Source organism: Microcaecilia unicolor, chromosome 4, assembly GCF_901765095.1.
Source record: "Microcaecilia unicolor chromosome 4, aMicUni1.1, whole genome shotgun sequence".
In the NCBI taxonomy this organism is placed as follows: domain Eukaryota; kingdom Metazoa; phylum Chordata; class Amphibia; order Gymnophiona; family Siphonopidae; genus Microcaecilia; species Microcaecilia unicolor.
In genome coordinates this window covers 80300759-80326334 of record NC_044034.1, presented here as the reverse complement: position 1 = coordinate 80326334, position 25576 = coordinate 80300759, and the positions used below count along the sequence as shown (strand labels likewise).

The 25576-nt window shown below is 45.0% G+C and overlaps 1 protein-coding gene across 1 annotated transcript in view; it reads right to left on the bottom strand.

Annotated features, from left to right (window-relative positions):
- NBEA (neurobeachin) overlaps positions 1 to 25576 on the bottom strand; it is a 1994973-nt gene that overhangs the window by 1940297 nt on the left and 29100 nt on the right. Inside the window, 1 exon segment of the mRNA XM_030200381.1 lies at positions 14993 to 15224. Within this exon segment, the coding sequence (XP_030056241.1) occupies positions 14993 to 15224 (232 nt within the window).

The following is a 25576-nucleotide window of genomic DNA, read 5'->3' as shown; positions in this document are numbered from 1 at the left end:
GGTACTAGCCATCCTAGGATTCACAGAAGAGGCTGTGCCACTGGCAGGGTCCTCAATAGAGAGAGCCTGCAGGGCATCAGAAATAAGCGCTGGCAGCTCATCACGGTGGAAAATCCTCACCGCGGAGGTATCGTCCAGATCCTGAGTCACTTCTGCACCAGACTCTGGCTCCTCAGACCATGAAGGCCTGCCAGAGTCCTCCGAATCCTCGCAGCCCGACCACGAGGGGGGGGGGGAATGGAGGTGCAGCACTTTCTGAAGGGGAATGAGCCCTTCTGAGCTTCATATTCTGCCAATTATCAGGGAATAACGCCTCAGAGGGCATACCCAGGCTAGAATCCACCGGGGGGGGAGGGGGGCATTAGAAGAGGCCCTTGCCGGGCTTTGTGGGAGAGCTCTTTTAAGCATGTATGCTTTATGCATTAATAAAACAAAATCAGGGGAGAAAAACTCACCCTGGGCACCCGGATCTCTGCCAGGGCTAGTAGCTCCCATATCAGCCTCACTCCAAGGCCTCCCCCCGGGCTCAGGATTCTCCGTCTCAGCGGAGGTCGTGACACGTGGTAAATTCAAAATGGCGCCCGCTGCCAGCTCAGAGCACGAAGAATCTTCGCTCGCCATGCTCGTGCCGGCTCTAACGTCTGTACAGCACGATTTACAGAGCCCCGCTGCTGATCTGCGCTTGCCACACTTGGAACAGCGCTTTACTGTCTCCGCAGCCATCGCCGAAAACGGCGGTAAAATTCAAAATGGCGGTTCGCGCCAAAATCGCCCCGATCGCGGGCCAACCCCGGAGGAGTCAGAAAACACTCTTACCTCACTGGGTGGCGGAGCAGGTGGGGGAAGAGAGGTTGGTGGTTGGGAAGCGAGGATAGTGGAGGGCAGACTTATACGGTCTGTGCCAGAGCCGGTGATGGGAGGCGGAACTGGTGGTTGGGAGGCAGGAAATACTGCTGGGCAGACTTGTACAGTCTTTGCCCTGAAAAAGGCAGGTACAAATCAAGGTAAGGTATACACATATGAGTTTATCTTGTTGGGCAGACTGGATGGACCATGCAGGTCTTTTTCTGCCGTCATCTACTATGTTACTATGTTACTATCACAGCTCCGGTCCCACAGAAAAAGGCAAGGAAAAACCTCTGTTCCAGCTTCTAAGCGCCAAAGCGCGACGCAACTTTTTTTTTTTTAACGCTGTGAGGAAAGCGGAGGTAAATAGAACTCCGGAGGCTCAGGTGAGTGGGAAAGGCAGGGAAAGGGCGAACCTATTGTGAAGAGCAAAGAAACTACAAGCCCCAGAAGGCAGTGCAGCACCAGAGAGATTCAGAACCAAGGAACTACAAAGCCCAGAAGGCAGGGCAACGTCAGAGAAGCCAGGAGCTAAGAAACTACAAGCCCCAGAAGGCAGTGCAGCACCAGCAGACAGATCAGTTGAAGGGAGAAGAATCTATGCAAGGAAGGGAGAAGCCGGGGTGTGATTGGGAGAAGGGAGGAGCCCCTAGACCGGGAGGAAGGGGAGGAGAGAATGGAACTGTAGGAGGAGAAAGGAGGGGAGAATGAGGAGGAAATGGAAGTGCTGGTGGAGGGCTCTTAAAGTGAGTTATGAACTGAACTGGAAAGAGTGAATGAAGCCTTGGTGAATTGACCCGGTGGGTGGATGTCAGGTGGTTTTGTGCTGACAAATGAGGGAGGTGGGTCATTAGGTCAAAGAGTGAGAAAGTGACTTAGACCATATTGCCATTGAATTGAACTGTTTAATTTCATTTCTAAGATGAACTGTGTTTGAAGGCAATGCTAAACTAAACTGTGTTTGAAAGCAGTGCTAAAACTGAACTGAGGAGGAAAACATTGCTAACTGAACTGAATTGTGAGCAGTGCTCATTAGCTGTGGGAAAGAGCAGTGCTACTAAGTACTGGATTAGAAACAGTGCTGGAGAAAACCATATTGAAAGCAGGGCCAAAGTGAACTGTGTGGAAAGCAGGCCCAAGCTGTACTGTATTGCAAGCAGGGCTCCAATGAACTGTGTTTAAAAGTGGAGCTACACTGAGGAGAGGGAAAGGTCTGTGAAGACTTAAAGCAGAGTAAATGTACTCAGGAGATAATAAAGCACTTCTGGTGATTTGCCTGTTGTCCGGAGACCCTGATTGCAGACTGTCGACTCGGGAAAGAAGGGCGGGCTTGGTAAAGAAAGGAAGAGACTGAGAAAGAGTGATGCGGATCTGGCGGCTGAGCGTGACACTATGTGCCTGCATCCACTGTTGGTGGGGAAGGACAGGGAAACAGGGGCGTATCTGCGTGGGGCCTCAGGGGCCTGGGCCCCCGCAGATTTTGCCCTGGCCCCCCCTACCGCCATCAACCCTCCCCCGCTGCCGTTCTTACTTTTGCTGGCGGGGGACCCCAACCCCCGCCAGCCGAGGTCTGCTTCCACCTGCCGCTGCCTTCAAAACTTCTTCTTCAGCCGGCGGGGGACCCCAAACCCCCGCCAGCCGCCCCGCGCTGTTTAAAATTCATCTTCGGCCTCCGTGGCCGTGCTGCTGGGATAGGCGGCGCTGTTGAAATCCACTTCGGAGTCTGACGTCGCAGCACGTACAATGTACAACGACGTCAGACTCCGAAGTGGATTTCAACAGCGCCGCCTATCCCAGCAGCACGGCCACGGAGGCCGAAGATGAATTTTAAACAGCGCGGGGCGGCTGGCGGGGGTTTGGGGTCCCCCGCCGGCTGAAGAAGAAGTTTTGAAGGCAGCGGCAGGTGGAAGCAGACCTCGGCTGGCGGGGGTTGGGGTCCCCCGCCAGCAAAAGTAAGAACGGTAGCGGGGGAGGGTTGGCGGCGGGAGGGGGGTGGAGAGACTAAGTTATTGGTGGCGGTGGGGGCTCGGCGGCGGCGGCGGCGGCGGCGGCGGCGGGGGGGGGCGCTAAAATGTGCCCCCTCCCTCTGGCTCTGGCCCCCCCTACCGCCGGAGTCCAGATACGCCCCTGCAGGGAAAGCTACGCAATGTGTCCACATCCACGGAGGTATGGGTAAGGCAGGGAAAGGGCGAACCTATGTGCCTTTAAAGTGAAGCTGCTATAGCCTCCAACACCCCTGCTAACAACTGGCAAAAGCACAGGAGCAACCTCCAGGCAGATTTTAGATGGAGCTCGAAGAAGCTGCAGCCACTCTGCTAGGGGAGATAGAGAATACTGAAGAGAGGCAGTGGAGCAAGCTGGTATGAGGCACTGGAAAAAGTGTGCTCTCTATCTCCCTCTGCTGGATGATGGACACAACCCATCTGTAATGGCTACATCTGCTTGATGACAAGGAAATTACAGTTTACTAGATCAATAATGAGTGTACTAGATCAATATTCTTATTTCCTGACAAGAAAACTACCAACAATTGCTTTTATTTCCTGAAGATATGATATGACTTTACTCTTTCAACATGAACATTTCAAGTGAAAGGGAAGCACACATTCTTCTGCTGATGGTATGGTTTAGCAATTTTTGCCTCACCAAATGGTTCAAGCTTTTTTGAATACAGTAATGCACATACTGAACCACATAAAGCTGGTGGACTGCAAGTCTAGAATTTAATATAGCCACCCAGGCACCTTCTTCCCAAAAAGTCTAGAGCTTTGAGATTTATTCTTGGTGGAGTAGCAAAGTAGTCCCTTGTAAACATCTCCCTCTTCAAAGGCAAGCTCTACAACCAATAATCAAAAAGCTGTACTGTATGCCAAACCTGGGCTTCCCTCCCCTATTTTGTCTAGCCCTACAGCTGATTTTCCCATAGCGTATACAGTTTGGGATGTCATGGTCCACTCAGAGGTATATATGACAGACATTCATCAAAAAAGGTAAGGCTATTTTATTTTTCAGCCACAGGGGCACTTTTTACAAAACGAACAGCATATCAAAGAAGGCTATGTGCTAGGTCAAACTCAACTGTGACAGAAAGGTTATTATATTTACTTATTTGAAAGACCTTGGAGAAAGGTAATGAAAACACAAAAGAAAGAAGGAACATAAACAGAAAGTGCTATCATCCTTGGTCTAGACAATAATCCTGTAATACTTAACAAGGGAATGCATTAATGAACACATTGCTTTTCTACAGATTTCTGGTGCTATCACCCAGGCTTCTAGCAAAGAAGTGGACTGAGATCTTAATGAATGAGCCTTGAGCACAAACCTTGCAGTCAAGAATTATGTCACCTCTATCGCCACCTTAATACAGCTAAACAATGAAAATTTGGAAGCCACCTTCTTTTTGCAGTTCACTGAACAAAACGAAAAGCCAAACTGACTCCCCGAATAGGTCTGTCACTTCCAGATAACAAATGAGCACCCTGCACACATCCACCTTGTGAAGTATTCACTGCACCTGGTCTTTGCAGCCCTTGAGAATACCAGGAGAGATCATACGATTTAAATGATTTTATAAGGCACTGTTATAAAAACAACCAAAAAAGACCAATAGGGATCTGTACAAGTCAGGACCTAAAGGAAAACACTGTGTGCCAAGGGTAAACCACACACCTTGAGCACCAGCGATCAGAGACTCATCAATTGTATATACACCAAGAAATTAGAGCTCTTTAGGACCTTAACAGGGTAACAATGGCTGATGCCAAGTAGCCTCTGCACCTCAAGCGGCACCTCTCAAGTGCCAAGCAGTAAGCCAAATGAGGGCCTGGATCAACCATTACTACTGGCCCTTGCTTTAGCAGATCTGGGCCCCTTGGCAGAGTACACAACAGCCAAATCATATCTGCACATTATGGCTGCTGAGGCCAGTAAAGGGCTATCAAGACAAATATGATGCCTTTGAAGTACCCAGTAAATTAAGGGCAATCGCTGCAAACTGGGCATCTAATCCCAATGTTCCCTTCTTCCTGCAGCTATAGAAATGGAAACACTTAAATTTCTGTCAAGTTATCATCAAATTAAAGAATAGGGGCCCAGTGTTCCACTAACACCTAGAAAGCGGTGGGTTTTAGCTCTCACTCTCCTGGGTCCAGCGACCCCGCCTGAGGTCTGTTTGGGTACTGTCCACTCCCACAATGCGTGACACCTAAATAGTCTGCAGATGAACTTCTAACTAACTGCAAGTGCTCCAGTGACCCTGCTCGAATCAACCATTTCTTAAAAGTATTTGGGAGGGGGGGGGGGGAACGACCCAAAACCCTTCCTTGCCCATAAACAACAGCCTTGAAGAAAACTCTGTGTGCTATCGCCAGCCAAAGTGGAGCATTATGAGCTGAAAGTACTGGCCAAATAAGCAGAAGCAAAGAAAACACTTGTGTCTGTCCCTATTGGAATATGGAAATAAGATTATGTCAGATCCAGCAATATTGGAAACTTCACAGGTCTGACAGATGAAATCACCAACCCCATAGGAAGGCATTTCTCTCTCAAAGCACCATAATAGGAAGCACAGTGTGTAGCAGTATATGGTTCACATGGAACTGGGCAGCATACAACATGCAAACGAAAAAGAAAAAAGGGGAACGGGAGAGAAAGCACTGACTCATGTGGTGCAGTGCTTACAGCACTGGCCTGGGAATCAGAAGGTGGCTGGTTTGAATCTCCCTTACAGATTAGACAACTAGCCAAAGTTCATTCAAAGTGCCATAATAATTGAACACAAGGTGGCAATCCAAAATCTGAGTTTCAGAAATTTTTCTTAGAAACTACTACTCATTAATGTTACAAAAGTACAACTTCTTTGTTTTCAGATGATAATATTGGGCTGGTAATTTGTTCTCTGTAAATCTATCCAAATTAAGTTTGGCCAGCAATAATCAAGGTTGAAGTTTAATATTCCTGATTGTTTAAGTTAATCTATCATGATTGAAGTTTAATCCAATACCTTTTATTACTTATTATGAAAATGAACTTTCTTTATCTGACTACCTAATCCACTCTGTTACCTCCATTTTACTATGTATTTCTCTTTTCCGGAATTGGTGATCACCATTACGGAACAATGTAAGCCACATTGAGCCTGCAAATAGGTGGGAAAATGTGGGATACAAATGCTAAAAATAATAATAATAATAATAATAATAATAGGGAGCACAGTGTGTAGCACTATATGGTTCACATGGAACTGGGCAGCATACAACAAGCAAACGAAAAAGAAAAAAAAAAAAAAAGATTTGATGACTTGAATCACAGCCCACCAACTGGCACCATACGGAGATTATTCCGAGACAGAACCCTACAAGATAAGTGGACTTTTGAAAGTACTATGAGACTTCTGTAAATTACAGTTCAATTTAGAGGTCCCTGACTAGGATATGTATATGGAGAGATAAAAGGTCTTACTGGCACAATAGAGTGGAGAGGTTTGTGACCAATTAAAAAATGAACAAGAGGTAGGGAGGCAGGAATATATACTGCAATGATGGTGGGCATAGGTGCTATTTAATGAGTTATTCATTAGCTCAAAGATATGTACCCGGTACTGAGCACTATCACATCTCTCTATATAAAACGCACCTCCAACGTTCTAATGAGGCCACAGTTCTCTGAACGTTCTAAAAATATGTCATGGTCCAGATCGGTTTACCTCCATGAGTGTCTGCCCCGCCCACGCGTCAAACGTGATGATGTCAAGGGCGGAGCAATGACACTGAAGAATCCCATCGCAAACCCGTTGCTAAGCGACGAATCGTCACAAGAAGGGAGAAACACAACCAAAACATGAGAACGCGAGGGAGGAAGGGAGAGGCAGGCAGGCAGACAAACAGGCAGGCAGCCTGAACGACAGAGGGAGGGAGGGAGCAAACGAACGAACAAGACAGCCAACCGTCCACGCCCCCCCCCCCCCCCCCCCCCAAAGTCACCGTCCCTCATAATAAAAAGAAATACACACACACACACACACACCCACCTCAGTGAAAGAAAAAAACAAAAAAACAAAGTCAATGAATTAACCTTTCACTAAAATGTCCGTTGCAGGGAAATGGAAGGGGAGAACATCATGAAAGGAAATGGCAGAAGCAAGGAAGCCCTTTGGTTAATCTCTGTTTCCACTCCACTACGCAGCCATCATTGCTGTACACTCACAAACAAGCAAACCTAGCAGTTGCTGCTTCGGGAGAATAACATGAAAGGAAATGGCCGAAGCAATGAAGCCCTTTGGGTAATCTCTGTTTCCACTCCACTACGCAGCCATCATTGCTGTACACTCACAAACAAGCAAACCTACCAACAGCTGCTGCTTCAAAAGAGGGGGGACTCGGACAGACCCTGCAACTGGGAGGGAGGGAGGAAGACCCTGCAACTGGGAGGGAGGGAGGAACACCCTGCAACTGGGAGGGAAGGAGGAACACCCTGCATCTGGGAGGGAGAGAGGGAGGGGCCAGGGGGGACCCTGCAACTTGGAAAAATGGAGGGAGGGAGGGGGTGAGACACCCGTGCAACTGGGAGGGAGGGGGGCCCCTGAAACTGGGAGACAGATGGGGGGGAATACCCTGGAACAGGGAAGGAGGGGGGAACCCTGTCACATACTCTCATTTGCACACACACAATCACAACCAATCTCACTCTCTCTGACACACACACACAATCTCACTCTCTCTCACACATTCACCCTCACACACACTCTCTCTTCAAAACATACACACGTACACTCACTCTGACATACTCTTTTTAAAGATCATTTATATGAGTAAAAATCAAACAGAAAAACAAACAAAACAAAAAAAAAAACAAACATACAAATGTTTCACAGCTCTTTTTTCAAAATTAAATTACCCATACCAAAACAAAAAAAAATACAATTTGAAACATTAATAGCACAAACTGATCACCTTGCTAGCGCCCGTTTCATTTGTTTTGGAAACGGGCCTTTTTTTACTAGTATATAAATAAAGATTTATTTTTTGATAAATGTATCAGGTTTCTATAATTTTTTTGAGTTTACCAATAGGGAAACCGGAATTGTCATTAAATCCCCAGAGTGCAACAATTACATTTTAAGTGCCAGACCTTCGACCATTCTTCTAACTTTTGGAGATCCCTTCTCATTGTTTCTACTCCCTCCACAGTAACCACTCTATAGGCTATCTTCGTGTCATCCGCAAAAAGGCAAACTTTTCCTTCCGACCCTTCAGCAATATTTCTCACAAACATATTAAAAAGAATCAGCCCCAGCACCAACCCCTGAGGAACTCTACTGCTCACCTTCCTTTCTCCGAGTGGATTCCGTTTACCACCACCGATTGCCACCTGTCGGTCAACCAGTTTCCTACCCTGTTCACTACTTTCGGTCCCAAGTTCAGCCTTCTCAGTTTATTCACGAGTCTTCTGTGGGGGACTGTGTCAAAGGCTTTGCTGAAATCCAAGTAGATTACATCTAGCGCGCGTCCCTCATCCAGTTCTTTGGTCACCCAGTCAAAGAAGTCAATAAGTTTTGTTTGGCAGGATTTTCCTTTGGTAAAGCCATGTTGCCTCGGATCCTGTAACCCATTGGCTTCTAGAAAGTTAACTATCCTTTCTTTCAACAGCGACTCCAATATTTTTCCTACCACCAAAGTAAGACTTACTGGTCTGCAGCTTCTCACTTCTTCCCCTTCTCCACTTTTGTGAAGAGGGCCCACATCCACTCATCTCCAATCCTGAAGAACATCTCCTGTCTCTAAAGATCTATTAAATAAATCTTTGAGATCCCGCACAGGATCTCTCTGAGCTCCCTCAGTATCCTGGGATGTATCCCATCCGGCCACATAGCTTTGTCCACTTTCAGATTCTCAAGCTGTTTCCGATCTGACGAAGAAGGGCAATCTTCGAAAGCTAATCAAGAAATGTATTAAGTTAGGTCCAATAAAAAAGGTATCATCTTATTTTCTTTTCCATGTTTTATTTTGTTTGATTTCTATTGATAACCTTCAAGCTGTTTATAAACTCTCTTTCATAAACAACGCAATATCCACTCCATTCCCAGATATTCCCTCAGCAGCTAACCATGGTCCTTCTCCAGGATTTTCCTCCATGAACACTAAAGAGAAGTAATTGTGTAGCACGTTCGCTTTATCCTCATCACTCTCCACATAACCATTCTCATTATCTTTCAGTCTTGCAATTCCATTCCTATCTTTTCTCCTTTCTCCAATATATCTGAAAAAGGTCATCACCTCTCTTTACATATTCAGCCATTTTTTTTCTTCTGCTTGCGCTTTCGCTAGCCATATTTCCTTCTTCGTTTCTTTGAGTTTAATCCCGTTTTCTTTCCCTTGATCCTCTCATTGTGTTCTTTTGTATGTCTTGAACAAAGCCTCTTCTGCTCTTATTTTTTCAGCTACTTGTTTGGAGAACCATATAGGCTTCCTGTTTCTCTTGTTTTTGTAAAGACCAGTTGCCATATTTATAGCAGCTCTGACCACTCATTTTCCACTTTTCCTGTGCCTTCCCATGCCAACAGCTCCTTCTTCAGGTATTCCCCAGTTCTATCAAAATCAGTACCTCTGAAATCCAGTACTATAAGTTTTGTACATCTGCACTCCGCCTATACCCTTATATCAAACCATATCATATCATGATCACTATTAAATAGGTGGGCACCCACGTGGATATTGGAAACACTTCCTCCATTTGTGAGCACTAGATCCAGCATCGACCCTTCCCTTGTGGGTTCCGTCACCATTTGTCTGAGCAAGGCACTTTGACAGGCGTCCACAATCTCCCTACTTCTTTCCAATTCTGGAGAGAGGACATTCCAATCCACATCAGACAAGCTGAAATCTCCCAACAGTAGCACCACTCTTTTCATACCAATCTTTTGAATATATTCTATCAGATCCTTGTCTAACTTCTCCGTTTGTGCCGGAGGTCTGTAGATAACCCCTCATGTGGATACAGGTTCCATCTTCTCTTTTCAGGATGATCCATAAAGCTTCTTCCTTTCCCCAGGTTCCTCGCATTTCAGCCACTCTGATATTGTCTCTCACATACTGTGCCATTCTTCCACCTCTTCAGCCCTCTCTGTCCTATAAAGATTATAGCCCAGCATGGTCACATCCCATTCATGGGAATCATTGAACCTCGTCTCCGTAACAGCAACAATATCCAAGTTTTCTTCAAACATCAGGGCTTACAAGTCTTGAACCTTTTTACTTAGACTATGAGCATTTGTGCTCATTGCTTTCCATGTGCTTCGTGAGTTTATATATAGATAACCTTTCTCTTTGCCATCATGTTTATTGTGGGGGTGACTTTCTGAACTCCCTTGTTTCCTTTTGTCACCCTCACCCTCTAGTTTAAGTGTCTAGAAACACACCCTCTGAATTTGTCCCGTCACAGAAAGATGTAGCCCACCATTACAGTACAGCCTGTTATTTTTCCACGTATTACCCCTTGCTCACATGTATCTAAAGCCTTCTTCTTTACACCAAGACTCAAGCCACTTATTGAATTCAACTATTTTGCGTAGTCTTTCCTCTCCCTTCCCCCATGTAGGAATTACTTCAGAAAGTCAAAATCCAAACCAAAGATTTCAGTCCCTCCCCAAGCTTCTGGAACGCTCTCTGTGCTGTAAAGTTGCTATTGTTGGCCAGGTCATTTGTCCCCAGGTGAATTACAACATCAGTATTTGAAGCCTTGCTTTCTTCTCAGATCACTTTCAGTATTTGGTCGGTACATCTGGTAGCTGAGGATCCTGGATGGCATTTCACTAGGTTGGAACCCTTGAACTGTGTTCCTAAGTTAATGCCTCTAATAACCGAGTCTCCAAGCAGTAAGAATTTTCTGCTTTTACCAATCTGTCATTGTTTGGGGGATGTTTCTTGGGTTGTGCTACTTTCATTGCCTGTGGTTCCACAACAGTACTTCTGTTTTCAGCATCATAATGATGCAACGCAACAAAAGAATTAGACAGGGGCAAAGGTTGGGAGGGTGAGTGCTTCTGCGTCACAGGTCTTAGTCTATCAGAGCCTACTATGACTCATCTAGTCCTCTGTTGTTTCATCCTCGCTGGCAGTGGTGGTTGTAAATTGTCTAGGAACTGAGTAATCCTGGGTGCTTCTTTAATTGTAGCTAATTCCTTCTTGAGTTTGTTGATCTCATCTTTCAAAGCTGATATTTGGAGACAGATAGGACAAGCTCTAAGGTTCCAGATAGTTTGCTTTCGGATTAAATCAGAGCATGTATTGCACTGAATGAAGGTCATGTTGATGTGACTTGCAAGTGTGAAAAGGTGAACTATGATAGGAGATAACAAGGAGTAGGACTGACCAATTATGGTGTAATGAAGATACCTGTCCCATATAAAGAGAGTTCACCTAGGGGTGTGTAGGACTATAGACTCAGACCCTCTGCAAGTGAAAAGACAGGTCATTTTTTTTTTGTTTGTTTTTAATAGGATAGAATAGAAGGAGGTTAAGTCAGCAGTTTATCAGGTAGATACTATGAGCAGAACACAGGTAACATCAGTTTACAATCAAACCTTGTCTGAAAATGCCCAGCTTAGCTCAGACAGCTCTCAAGGTAAACCAGTGTACTGTTTTTTTCATTTACCACACAGCTGTATACAATTGCCCCTCTTCCAGAGGCACACAGTCTATGAGTCAACCAGATGCTATGTAACCAAACTGATTGGATTAAGTCTCTGGCACAGAAGGCTCAAAACACAATTCTAATGAAAGCACCTTTAAGACGCCAGATTCTATGTAACCAAATTGACTGGATTAAGTCACTGGCACAGAAGGTTCAAAACACAGTTCTAATGAAAGCACCTTTAAGACAATTCCAGCACAAAAATATGAAATCACAATGCAAGAACAATTTTAAGTTACAGGCAATATATAGGTTGAAGAAAGATTAGAAACTTTTAGAAGTCAGACCCTCTGCAAAAAAGACAGGCTCTTTTTGTTTGTTTGTTTTTAATAAAGGAGATAAAGTCAGCAGTTTATCAGGTAGATATTAAGAGAAGGACACAGGTAACACCAGTTTACAATCAAACCAAGTCTGAAAATCAAGTTTTTTATTTCGATTTTAAATTCTTAAATGAGGATTCAGCACGCATGCCGTGGAAGAGAATTCCCGTGAATTGGGGCAGCAAAAAAGAAGGCAGTGCGACAGGTGGAATCTAAATGTACAAATCTGGGGCCTGGTAACACTAACCTATGGTCATTTATAGAATGGAGCAGCCAAACTGGAGAATATGGGATAGTAAAAGGAGAAAGATAATGTGGTAAACCAATGCAATGGGATTTGAAGGTAAGAACCAATAGCTTGAAGAGAATGTGTTGAGAAATCGGAAGCCAATGATATTTTTGTAGTAGAGGTGTAACATGATCAAAACAACACACGCCATAGGAGATGAATGGCAGTGTTTTGTACAGATTGTAATCTTTTAATGGATGCTTGAGTACAGCCTAGGTCAGTGGTTCCCAAACCTGGTCCTAAAAACACCCCAGTCAGTCAGGTTTTTGGGATATGCACAATGAATATTCATGAGAGAGATCTGTATACCCTGCCTCCACTGCACGCAAATCTCTCTCATGAATGTTCATGGTGGATATCCCAAAAACCTGATTGGCAGGGGTGTCTCCAGGATAAGGTTTGGGAACTACTGGCCTAGGTAGATTATATTGAAATAATCTAGCCTAGTGACAAGTAAGGCAAGAAGTAAAAAAGGTAAAATTTCAGAACTGAAGTAAAGACAAATTGCACGTAATTGACAAAGTATAAAACAAACTGTTTAGCATGCATTACAGATTTGAGGCGTGAATGATAATTAGGAGTCCAGTATTACCCCGAGGTATCTAAATAATTCAAATGGTTGAAAGGTTGATCTGAATAGTTGAAGTGAAAATTAAGGTACTGAGAGGCTTCCTGTGAACCAGCAGCTGACAATTTTGTCCTTAATTAGCACTAGTTTGTGACTGAATAACCAATCAGAAATGGAGTTTAGATAATCCTGACATTGCCCTAGATATGGGTTTCTAGGGTTTATGAGGTATAGTAAAATTGGAATGAAACACCCATTGACTGAATATGCATAGCGAAAGCGCTAAGAAATAAGTTGTAAAGAAGTGGAGACACAACAGAACCCTGCGGGACACAAGGTAGACAACAAGGAGATGTCCTGGAGGAGGCTGTGACAACAGTATAGGAGCGAGCAGAGAGAAAGGAAGTGAACCATTATTATTATTATTTATTGCATTTGTATCCCACATTTTCCCACCTTTTTGCGGGCTCAGTGTGACAGAATAGAGCCAGAAATCCAAAGAGAGGAGAGGCAGGCTAATAGAAGGGAATGATCTGCAAGATCAAATGCAGCAGACAGATCAAGGGAAACTTCGAGAACTACCCTGTGTTTGTCCCAGTAAGAATGATTTCCGTTTATTCCAGCAGTGAGGACTGTTTCAGTACTGAAGTGAAATCTGAAACTTGACTGCTTGGGATGGAGGGCAAGAGACTTATCAGCAAAAGAAGATAGTTAGGAATATACAATATTCTCCAAGACCTTTGAAAGAAAAGACAAGTCAGAAATAGGCTGATAGCGAGCTAGTACCTGAGGATCAAGAGAAGGTTTTTTTTAAGGACTGCCCTGACAATTGCCCTCTTCCATGAGAGTGGTATCTGACCAAGAGAAAGACTGGAATTTAACAGAGACAGAGTTTGAGGGAAGAGCTGTAGGTTAGGGCATTTCAGCCAGGAAGATGAAAATGGGTCGAGATCACAATATGTGCACTTTGTGCTTTCAAGAACAACCAATAGTGAATGAGGGGATCTGCACCTGAAATGTATTCCAAACAGTGCATCCAGGTAGGATGGAGGACTGGGAAGAAGACAGGGGAAGGGAAGGTGGGTCAGGTATTTGAAATGTGTTTCTCAGGTCTAAGACCTTGGTGAGAAAATATTGCAAGAGGCTTTCAGCTGAAGATGGAGGTGGGGAGACATCCAAGTCAAATGGAGATGAAGTTAGGTTATGGAATACAAAGAACACCTCTTTAGTCAAACTGGGGGCTTTTCTGATACGATCAGCATAATAAAGGGCCTTAGCTTTGCAGAGATGAATATCTGAATAATTGCTTCAATCTCCTCCTTTTTTCCCCTCTTTCAAAACTTTATTAGTCTAACTGCAAAAGTCCCCTGAGGAGAGAAGAGGAGAAAGAAGGGGATTCCAGCAGCAAAGAAAAACTACAAGTGGAAAAACAAACTCAGCCCCGTTACAGAGGTCTCAAAAGATCCCTGCCAGCAAGACAGCCCCACTGAACAAAAATCCATGGGCTCAGGGCTACAGAGTGTCCAAATCCCTCCTGATCAACCTGGGCAGAGATCTGTGGACCAATCCCATGGAGCCAACAATGGCCAAAGGACTCAATCCATGGACCACAGACCATGGACTGCGCCAAGAATGCTGCACTAATCCAGCCTGCATCATCTGCAGGAGGTAGAGCAGCACTGGCAAGTTCCAGGCAGAGCCGATCCTTACAGTGGCGACAACACTGGGAAGTTAGGCTTCTCTGCCTTCATCTTCTGGCAAGATATCAGAATCCACTGGTCTTAACTGATCTAGCAAGATGAAAAAGGCAGCCATAATTTAGCAATCAAAAGCACAATTAAAGACAGAATTGCAACCATGTGCCAACTCAGTTGAAAAAAGGAGACTTATGAAAGCAGTGACTGCACAGGTCATCGCAAATGTTGGGGGAAAAATCCTTGATTTTTCTGAGCTCTTGAGAGCATTCTGTTTTTGGCACTCGAATAGCTGATTTATCTCGTAAATGATCATGTAATTTTGTCCACATTGCCTTTAGTTTTTTTGTTGTTGTAGTTTGTGTGTTTGGTTGGGTTTTTTTTTAAACATACACAACTGAGTCAACAGGAACATGCCTGCCCCTAGGAAATAAATCTTTTCAGACCTTTCTTTGAGAGATAATAATGCACTACTGTATAAAACTCAGAGAACAGAAAAATCACTGTTTAGTACTTTAAATCCAAAACACAAAAGGGATTTCAGTTATGAAATTAAGACACTTGTTAGTTTTGTAATAAATACCTGCAATCATGTCATCCACAGTACTCATCTTCAGCAGGACTTGCTCAATAAGGCCAACTTCCGTGCTGGTCTGTAAATTACGGACACTTTTACGGAGAATGGCTGTGAACATGCTCCAAATTTCTGCCTGGCAAGTTACATCACAGTGCTCTAAAAGCTCCGCCATGCAGGTTATGCTCTCTGCATCCTGAATTATAAAGTTCATCTCTAAATCAAATTCTCCACCGACAAGCTGAAAAGAAACAAAAGCAAATAGGAGATTAGGTATTCATCATGAAGAATGCACTGGATACACTTTCTACTTTCCCTTGTAGCCAAAACTTGGTATCATCAGGAGAATTTCATACACAAACTTTCTCGTCAAAGATAAAACTTTTTAAATATATGACAAAAAAGTCATCTAAACGGCTGAGTATTCTATTTATCTTACAACTGTTAGGTTGATCATACTAATTTTCTACATGTAGCTGAGTGAAATATATTTGCAGAGGTCAGTATACAAAAGATTTACCCAGTTAACTTTGGGAGATAGCCAATTTTTTTTTTTTTTTTTTTTTTAGGACTGCCAATCTATTATGGGGAGAAGTAGGCAGAATTCCACGAGTGCAGTTAAGTTTTAACTAACTAGCATGTGCAGAAGGGGCATTTTCAATATGACATCTAAGTCGGACTTTGGACATTTTACACAAAACGTCCCAAATCTAAATAGGAAATATAGCCATTTTAGAAACAGCAAAAGTCTTATATTTTTTTTCAAAAATGTCTTTTGTGCTCTGTGCGTTGGTCCATTTAAAAAAAAAAAAGTCCAATTGCAAAACGCACAAAATCAAGCCATTGGGCTATAGGACAAGCCAGCATTCTTAGTAGATATCCCACGAGAGCAATGGGGCACCATAGGGGGCACTGCTGTGGACTTCATATAAAAGCTCCTAGGTACACTTATTATTGCTCCCTTATCTTGTCTACTGAGCCCTCCAAAACCCACCGACACGAACTGTACACCACCACCACTATAGCCCTTATAGATGAAGCGGTCACTTATATGTGGGTAAAGTAGGTTTTTGGTGACTTTTGGAGGGCTGACACATTCCACCACAAGAGTGTGATATGGGCTTGGGTTTCCTTCGCCACGTGCACTGTATCAACCACTAGACTACTCCAGGGGCCTCCTTGCTGCACTAATAGGACCGCCTAACATCTGAGGCTGTCACAGAAGCTGGTATGTACTGTTTCTTTTACATCTTTCGTGGGTGGAAGGGGCTCAGTGACCTGGGAGAATAAGGGGAGGTCATTCCTTTATTCCTCCACTGATCATCTGGTCATTTAGGAGTAGAGGAGTAGCCTAGTGGTTAATGCAGCAGACTTTGATCCTGGGGAACTGGGTTTGATTCCCACTGCAACTCCTTGTGACTCTGGGCAAGTCACAACCTTCCATTGTCTCAGGTACCAATAAGTACCTGTATATACTATGTAAACCGCTTTGAATGTAGTTGCAAAAACCACAGAAAGGCGGTACATTAAGTCCTCTTTCCTTTTTTTGCGAATTTGTCATTATTAAAACAGGCCAAGCACAAAATATCTTAATTGTAGTCCTAGACATTTTCATTTTGTTCAATTATGGCTGAAAAACGTCCAGGTATTAGGAACGCCCAAATTTCACCCTTAACTCGCCCAAACACACACACCTTTACAACTGGATGCACTGCAGAAGAACAGCATAGAAAATCATTTGGAAAATAGGTTTTGAAAATACAGATCTGGACGTTTTAGAGAGAAAAACGTCCAAATGCTGCTTTAAACCACTTTTTAGATGTTTTTCTCTTTCGAAAATGAGCCAAGTGTCCTGAAAATAGCGTATGGACTATCAGATGAAATACATCAGTATTAAAGTAAGATCTAATGTGTCACTATTTCCAAATAGTCCAAACACATTAGTAGATAACATTTGAACATGAGGTTCAACAGGGAAAAATTATGTCTTGCATGATAACTTTCTTTCCTTTAGTCTCAGCAGATGAATCCAGGAACTGGTGGGTTGTATCTGCCTACCAGGAGGTGGAGATGGAGAACACTAAGGCCCAGATGATCAAAAGCCCCGCGCTGTTCCAAACAGCGCCCTAAAAATAGCGCCGGGACAGCGCAGGGCTTTTCTGCATCGATGATCAAAGATAATGCATGCAAATCTAAGCAGCACTATTATCTTTGATTATCATGTTTTAGTGCGGGAGAATTCCGCAAGCCCAAACCTGTCAAACAGCCTGCCGAGGCCCGAACAACGAGGCCGCCGCTGCCGCCGGGCAAACCATCTCCCACCCTCCCACCCAGCGATGGGGGGTGGGGGCTGGAGGTCCGGTGGACCTCCAGTCCCCCCCCCATGTTCACGGAGGGCTGGAGATCCGGTGGGTCTCCAGCACCCCCACCCCCTGAATCCACAGAAATCCAAGTGGCCACCTCCCGAAAAACGCTGTCCTACCCTCCCACCCAGTGACGGGGGGGGGGGGAGCAGGAGGATCGGTGGGTCTCCAGCTCCCCAAACCCCCACAAATCGTTGATTGGCCGCCTCCGGCCAAAGGATCGCCCACACGGTGATGTGTCGACGGGGGTGGGGGCTGGAGGTCCAGTGGACCTCCAGCCCACGCCAACTCCTCCCCCCCAGCATTCTACTTAGATTCTCTGGTGGTCCGTGGTGTGGTGTGGTGTCGTGAACCCCCCCCTCCCGACCCCCCTACCTTTTGTTAGAGGAGGGACGCAGCCTGCCTGCCTCCCTCCTCTAGTCAGTCGACGCCCAAAATGGCAGCGCCCAGCCCCACCCATTGCATCCTGGGAGCCAATCCTGCATATCTTTCAGCGCCACTCCCCCTTCCACCGGAAGAGTGGTCTTTTTTGTGATCACCATAACCAAGGCATCCACCTTAGGAAGGGTAAAGGTGTCCAACATAGCTGTGGACACCGGGAAGAGGCAGGTCATTGCTCTTGCCACCTTCAATCCATTCTCTGGGTCAGACTACTGAGCGATGATTAACTCCTGAATGGACTCGTGTATTGGGAAGACCTTAGATGGCTTCCACATGCTCGCCATCTTAATAATAACTGAAGTCGCTTGCACCTCCAGGTCCGTAATATTTATGGTCTCCAAAATCAACGACAGCAGCTCATCTCAATGAAAATTCTGACCTGCAATCAGATCATCCTGTTCACTTTAGAGGAGTTCACCGTCCTCCATCTCCTCCAGTCTAGAAGGGTGCCCTCAGTCCCCCAAGCCTTCCAAAATGGAGGGCGAAAGAGAATGGGGTCCCAAAGACCCTTCCCCCTCAGGTATAGAAGCCAGTCTTCCTGCACTTTAGGGCAGGATCCTCTAACTGGAGCAGTGCCACTGAGTCACCCTGACTAGCAAGCAGTTCCCTGCCCTCCAGACTGAAAAACTAAGAAAAGAGGCTGCACAGAAGCATGGCCTTGCTTCATCAAGTAGGCCTGATGCAAAAGTAGAATAAAGTCAGAGGAAAAATCAATTCCAGCCATGCCAGTGCCTGAAGCATCAGAAATGGGACCAGAGGGCAGAAGCGTAGCTAGGTGGGGCGCAGGGGGAGCGGTCGCTCCCCCTAATGGATTTCTAAAAATGAATGGCGCCTATGCGCATGCGTTGCTGCTCCTGCCTTCCAGCGTGGAGTCCGATGCAACAAACACTCTGAGCCTGCGCCGCTGACAGACCATTCCTTCCTCATACTTCTTCCGACCTCGCTCCGAGCCCTTATTTCTTTTTCTGACGCTGACGGACTCAACTTCTTAAATTTCCTTAAGCAGCACTGTTGGGGCGCGCCGCAGACTACACAGCCAGGAGCAGGCCAAGGGTCCTCGTCCTCTCCTCCTCAGGCCCAGGGGTCGTCCCATCCCCCCAGGCTCGGGCACACAGTTCAGGTCGGCGCGTTGTTTGGCAGGCACCAGTGCAGACTGAGCCCAGCTGTTGACGCTAAGATGCGAAGCCTCTCTCAACCTCAGCTACAGCTGAGCTCTTCTTGACTCCGACGGTAAGGGGGACCGCCATGCGCTGTGCTGGCTGACTGTGTGTGATGGGGAATCTGGGCCTGCTCTGCCTGGGGATAGAATTTGGTTCTTCCTCCGCGGCACTAGCTGTTTTGTTTCTCAGGGAGGAGAGAGGGGGTGGGGGGGTTAACTTATAGAAGGCAATTGATGGACAGGAGAGGGGGTGTGGGGGTTAACTTACAGAAAGCAACTGATGGACAGGAGAGGGGGTGTGGGGATTAACTTACAGAAAGCAACAGATGGACAGGAGAGGGGGTGGGGGGGTTAACTTACAGAAAGCAACTGATGGACAGGAGAGGGGGTGGGGGGGTTAACTTATAGAAGGCAATTGATGGACAGGAGGGGAGTGGGGGGTTACAGAAGGCAATCGATGGACAGGAGGGGAAACACAGGCCTTTTTTTTTGCCCATAAAATAAAAAAAGAAAGGGAAGGCATACAGACAGACAGACAGACACACACTCTCTCTCACTCTCTTCTTCTGACCATAAAATAAATTTAAAAAGGGGGACATAATGGAAATAAAATACACTGTGTGTGGGGTGTAGGGGGAGGGCAGACCAAGATAGTCAAAAGAAGAGGAGTCATCAAGGGAAGCAAGAGGGAGATTTCAGAGGGGGAAAGCAAGGGGTGATGTCCAAGTAGATTGAAGAAAACAGGAGATGGGGTGTTCCTATCTAGTTCCAGTTGGATAGGCAGTGCCTTAAAAGATGGAGGGCAAAGATTTTGTTTTCTTTTTTACTTGATAGCTTTTTAATTTATTCAAAAGCTTCCCATATTTAGATATAAACATCATGAAATAAAAATTGAACATCACTAAAACAGCTTAAAAATTATTATAGCTGGTAGAAACCGCAGTTATAATATCTGTATTGTGTGCTCGTTTTTCTACATTGTTCTATACTATATAGAGATGGCAAAATTTCAACTCTTCTTTCATTGGGACACATGGAATCACATCTGCATCTCTGCACGAATACAGGGTGTGAGGGGGAGTCCCTATAGCCTTCTTGATGTCGGATTTGAGGGGACAGGACTCCTAGGAGGAGGCAAGGGAAACAAGGAGTCTGCATAGGTGGGGCAACCTGGACAATATTTTGGAGAAGACTCAGACTGACACATTGCACAATAAAGTGGAAAAGAATCTGAGGTTTATATTGAGTTACTATCCCAGGGTGGGCAACCTGTGATCTACCATTTAATTTTGTGCAGCGTGTGAGACTATGGGAAGTATATACAGAAAAGGGCCCACACAAAAGTCATTAACCAGAGTTTTGGTGATTTTAGACACTCAAAGAAGTTTGTTTCCATCATTTTGGGGGTGTGTGTTTCTGCATGTGCCTAGACCAATGGTTCTTAACCAAGGAAGTGTGTTGTGGACAAGCAGCATGCATTGCTCTCTGTGCCTTGGCAGAGTAAAGGAGCACTGCTGCTGCTGCTGGTGTTGCTAGAATCATGGTTGAAGAGCACAGGTCTGCTGCTGAAACACAGCAGAGGGGTCAGCTCCAGTGGCCCCAATGCTCCATTCTTCAATCATGAAACAACAATAGCAGCAGGAGTGTGAGACCGATGGCAGTGGTAGGGAGCACTCCTGAAGTCTTCTCCATAAAGTAGAAAACAGCACAGTGACACAGAGGCCACAGGGTCCATACAAATGCTACATGTTTAATCCATTTCTACCCCTTCTGAGTTCTGACACAAACTTCTTGTTGGTGTGGATATCAGAACTGCAGTGCACATGAGGTCCAAGAAGAACCTGCACTGCTTTTCCCTTGAAGCATATCATATGTGGATTTATTCAAAGAAATTGTCTAGATCTGTATTGGTTGGTTTGGGATTCAACTTTATCATTCTTGAGTTTCCTTTAAGGACTTTGATTCGCACACTGTCTATAATATCTTTCTCCTCCACCAGGGAGTTACACGTGCTCGTATGGTTTCCTACTACTACTACTTATCATTTCTATAGCGCTATTAGAAGTACGCAGCACTGTACACTTGAGCATGAAGAGACAGTCCCTGCTCGACTGAGCTTACAATCTAATTAGGACAGACAAACAGGACAAACAAGAGATAAGGGAATATTAAGGTGAGGATGATAAAATAAGGGTTCTGAACAAGTGAATAAGGGTTAGGAGTTAAAAGCAGCATCAAAAAGGTGGGCTTTTAGCTTAGATTTGAAGACGGCCAGAGATGGAGCTTGACATACCAGCTCAGGAAGTCTGTTCCAGGCATATGGTGCAGCAAGATAAAAGGAACGGAGTCTGGAGTTAGCGGTGGAGGAGAAGGGTGCAGATAAGAGAGATTTACCCAGTGAACGGAGTTCCCGGTGAGGAATGTAGGGAGAGATGAGAGTGGAGAGGTACTGAGGAGCTGCAGAGTGAATGCATTTGTATGTCAGTAAGAGGAGTTTGAATTGTATGCGGAAATGGATAGGAAGCCAGTGAAGTAACTTGAGGAGAGGGCTAATATGAGCATAACGACCCTGGCGGAATATTAGTCGTGCAGCAGAATTTTGAACAGATTGAAGAGAGAGATGGCTAAGTGGGAGACCTGTGAGAAGCAAGTTGCAATAGTCTAAGCGAGAGGTGATAAGAGCGTAAATGAGGGTTCTGGTAGTGTGCTCAGAAAGGAAAGGGCGAATTTTGCTGGTATTATAGAAAAAGAAACGACAGGTTTTAGCAGTCTTGTTAAATATGTGCAGAGAAGGAGAGGGAGGAGTCGAAGATGACCCCAAGGTTACGAGCTGATGAGACAGGAAGGATGAGAGTGTTATCCACAGAAATAGAGAATGGGGGAGGAGGAGAGGTTGGTTTAGGGGGAAAGATAAGAAGCTCGGTCTTGGTCATGTTTAGTTTCATATGGCGCTGAGACATCCAGGCTGATAATTTGGCCTGGGTTTCGGCTGAGATTTCTGGTGTGGAGAGGTAGATCTGGGAGTCATCAGCGTAAAGATGATACTGAAAAACATAGGATGAGATCAGAGTACCAAGGGAAGAAGTATAGATGGAGAAGAGGTCCCAGGACAGATCCCTGAGGTACACCAACTGACAGTGGGATAGAAGTAGAAGAGGATCTCATAGAGTACACACTAAAGGTACGCTGGGAGAGATAAGAAGAAAACCAGGAAAGAACAGAGCCCTAAAATCCAAGTGAGGACAGAGTATCAAGGAGTAGGCTGTGATCAACAGTGTCAAAAGCAGCAGATAGATCGAGAAGGATGAGGATTAAATAAAGAGACCTTTGGATATGGCTAGGAACAGATCACTGGAGACTTTAGCAAGCGTTGTTTCAGTTGAATGAAGGGGGCAAAAGCCAGATTGAAGTGGATCAAGAATAGCTTGAGATGAAAAGTCAACGCAACGGCAGTGAACAGCACGTTCAAGTATCTTGGATAGGAAAGGGAAGAGGGAGATGGGGTGATAGCTTGAAGGACAGGTAGGGTCCAATGAAAGTTTTTTAAGGAGTGGTGTGACTACGGCATGTTGAAGGCATCAGGAACAGTCGCAGTGAACAGTGAAAGATTGAGGAAGGAGAGATAGTGTTAAGTAGATGGGTGGGAATAGGATCAGAGGAACAGGTAGTTAGTTTCGAGGTGGAAAGAAGATGTGTAGTTTCCTCTTCAGTGATTTCAGAAAAGGAAGAAAAGGAGGCAGGGATTGGAGGGTTGAGAGAAGGGACTAAGGGAAGGAGAGGTAGAGGTGACCTGGTTGAGAATTCAAGTTTAATCTTGTGAACCTTATCATGAAAGAACTCAGCCAGAGTCTGGGGGGAAAGTGAAGGGGGGGGTTGGAGGTGAAGGCACTTTGAGGAGAGAGTTCAGTGTGGCAAAGAGACGACGAGGGTTTGAGCCAAGAGAATTAGTCAACTGGATGTAATCGTCCTGTTTGGCAAGTAAAAGAGCAGACTGGAAGGAAGTCAGCAAGAATTTGAAATGTATGAAGTCAGCATGGGTACTGGATTTCAGCCAAAGGTGTTCGGCAGAGCGGGCACAGGAACGTAGGTAGCGGATTCTAGAGGTCAGCCAAGGTTGGGGTTTGGTACGTTTTACAGAACGGGGAATGAAAGGAGCGAGAATATCCAGAGCAGTGGAGAGAATAGTATTATAGGAAGAGACAGCCTCATTGACAGACTTGGATAACATAGAGGCATATTTTCAAAGCACTTTGGGAGGCTAAGTTCCATAGGTTTCTATGGAACTTTGGGAGGCTAAGTGCTTTGAAAATGAGAAGAGATTTGAAACATTGGAGGACAAAGTAGAATGGTCAATAGCCTGAAGATTCCTAAATGTATTGGTTAAGATTGGACGGGACTGGGGAGGAGGGTGTTTAAGTGTGAAAGTTATCAGATGATGGTCAGAGAGGGGAAGAGTTGAGGCACAGAAACTGGAGAGTGAGCAGTTTGAGGAGAGGATAAGATCAAGACAGTGGCCGTTCTGATGAGTGGGGGCAGTGTAGTACAGTTGAAGATTGAAAGAGGATGTTAAAGCAAGAAATTGCGAAGCATAAGAGTCTGAGGGATCATTAGCATGAATGTTAAAATCCCCAAGAATGAGGGAAGGAAATGAAGGTTCAAGAAAGAAGGAAAGCCAAGCATCAAAGTCAGTGAGAAAGGAAGAAAGGGACTTATCAGGGGGTCGATAAATGAGTGCTACTCAGAGAGGCAGAGGAGCAAATAGACGGATGGAGTGGACTTCGAAGGAAGAAAAACAGTGAGACTGAGGTAGAAGAAGAGGTTGAAATCTACAAGAGAGTGAAAGTAGTAGCCCAACACCACCTCCGCGGCCAACTGGGTGAGGAGTATGGGAGAAAATATCATTTCCATGGCATAGGGATGCAACTGAAGCAGAGTCTTCAGGGTAAAGCCAAGTTTCAGTTAGGGCAAGCAGATGGAGAGTACGAGAGATAAAAAGGTCATGGATGTAGGACAGTTTGTTACAGACAGAGTGGGCATTCCACAGAGCGCAAGAGAAAGGCAGAGAAGGAGGGGGGAGAAGACGAACAGAAATTAGATTGGAGATATCACGGTGTGACCTGCAGAAATAGGATGAGAGCTGATGTGGAGGACCAGGAGTGGGATTAATGTCCCCAGCAGAGAGGAGGAGGAGGAGTAAGAGTACGGAGAAGAGTAGGAGAGGTACGACGACAGCGAGATGTACTCAGATAAAAAGGAGATGGATGAATAGAAGGAAGGAAATGTTTAAGGTTGAGAACTGAGAAAAAGGAAGAGGAAAAAAAGAGATGGTGAGATGATGAATACAGATGGTGGACAATGTGTTCCTACAGTGTACAGTGGTTTAAGATGGAGAAACAAATTAGGAAGGGACAGTGCCAAGAAGAAAAAGTGTACTGGAGCCATAATGGGAGAAAAATAGATGTAAAGAGAAAAATGCCCCACGCACCATTAGGCGCGCGGCACCTAAAGCGGAGGCCCTGGGAGTGGATCGGAGCGGACCTGGGAGTCACCCCGGAGAAAGTTGAAAGGATATGCAGATGAGCTGCAAGTCTTCTACAGCACCTGAAAGGCAGCCAGTGGTAGAGCTGGGCAGCTCTCAGCTGAGGAAAGGCTTACCAGGGGTTAGGCCGAAGCCAGCATTCCTCCCCCTGAGGGTCGCCTGTGGTTTCCAGCTTGACTTACAGTAGTCCGCTTTTGTGGTCAAACTTTGTATCTGAAGTTGATTAACACTTTAAACAATGAGTTCAAGCAATGCAAAAAAGAAACTTTCCGGATGGGATAGAGTCAAACTTAAAGCTGACAAGCACCATGAAAAAGAACTAGCTAAGTGTCAGCACATTGATGATTTTTTTTCATCGAGCTAGCTCTCAACATGTTGGTGCTGCTATTCCTAAAAATTGCGAAGCAATTCGAGCACAAACTGATGCTGCTTGTGACTCAGTAAACACTGAGTCTGAGAGTGATATTCATAATGAAAATGAGGAAGAAGCAGCTCGGTCTATGAATTCCAACACATCAATTTCTGCTCGAAGTGGTACCAGCTTATCCTGTGGAGAACTGCCTGACAGCACTTTTTTCCCATCAAATGATGATAGTGAAAATGAAGAAAGAATAGTAGAACCTAACTCTGATCTATTTGACAGTGAAAACAAAGAAGAAGAGGAAACTACAGTTAGTACAGTACTTTGTGAACTTACTGATACAAAAGTGGACTTTCCAACAGATCCATATTTATTTCAAAATAAATCCATCACACCTCCTCTGATATGAGCATTACTCCAACAGGATCCTTGTCAACCAGGACTGAAAAAGAACTTTGTATTTTCTAAGGGCAAAGATGGGCGGCACTTTAGTATGTTATGGTACAAACAAAAACATGAAAAAAGTGGCCGTGAAAATGATAGACAGTGGTTAGTATATTCACCCAAATCAAATGCAATGTTTTGCTTCTATTGTTGGTTATTCTCAGGTGCTTCATGTTCAGATAACCGTACATGGAGCAATCATAAAAAGGGTTGCAAAAATTTTAACAAGGGCATCGTTATGATTGGGAATGTGAGCCCTTGTGCCCCGACTGAGCACGGCGAAGAT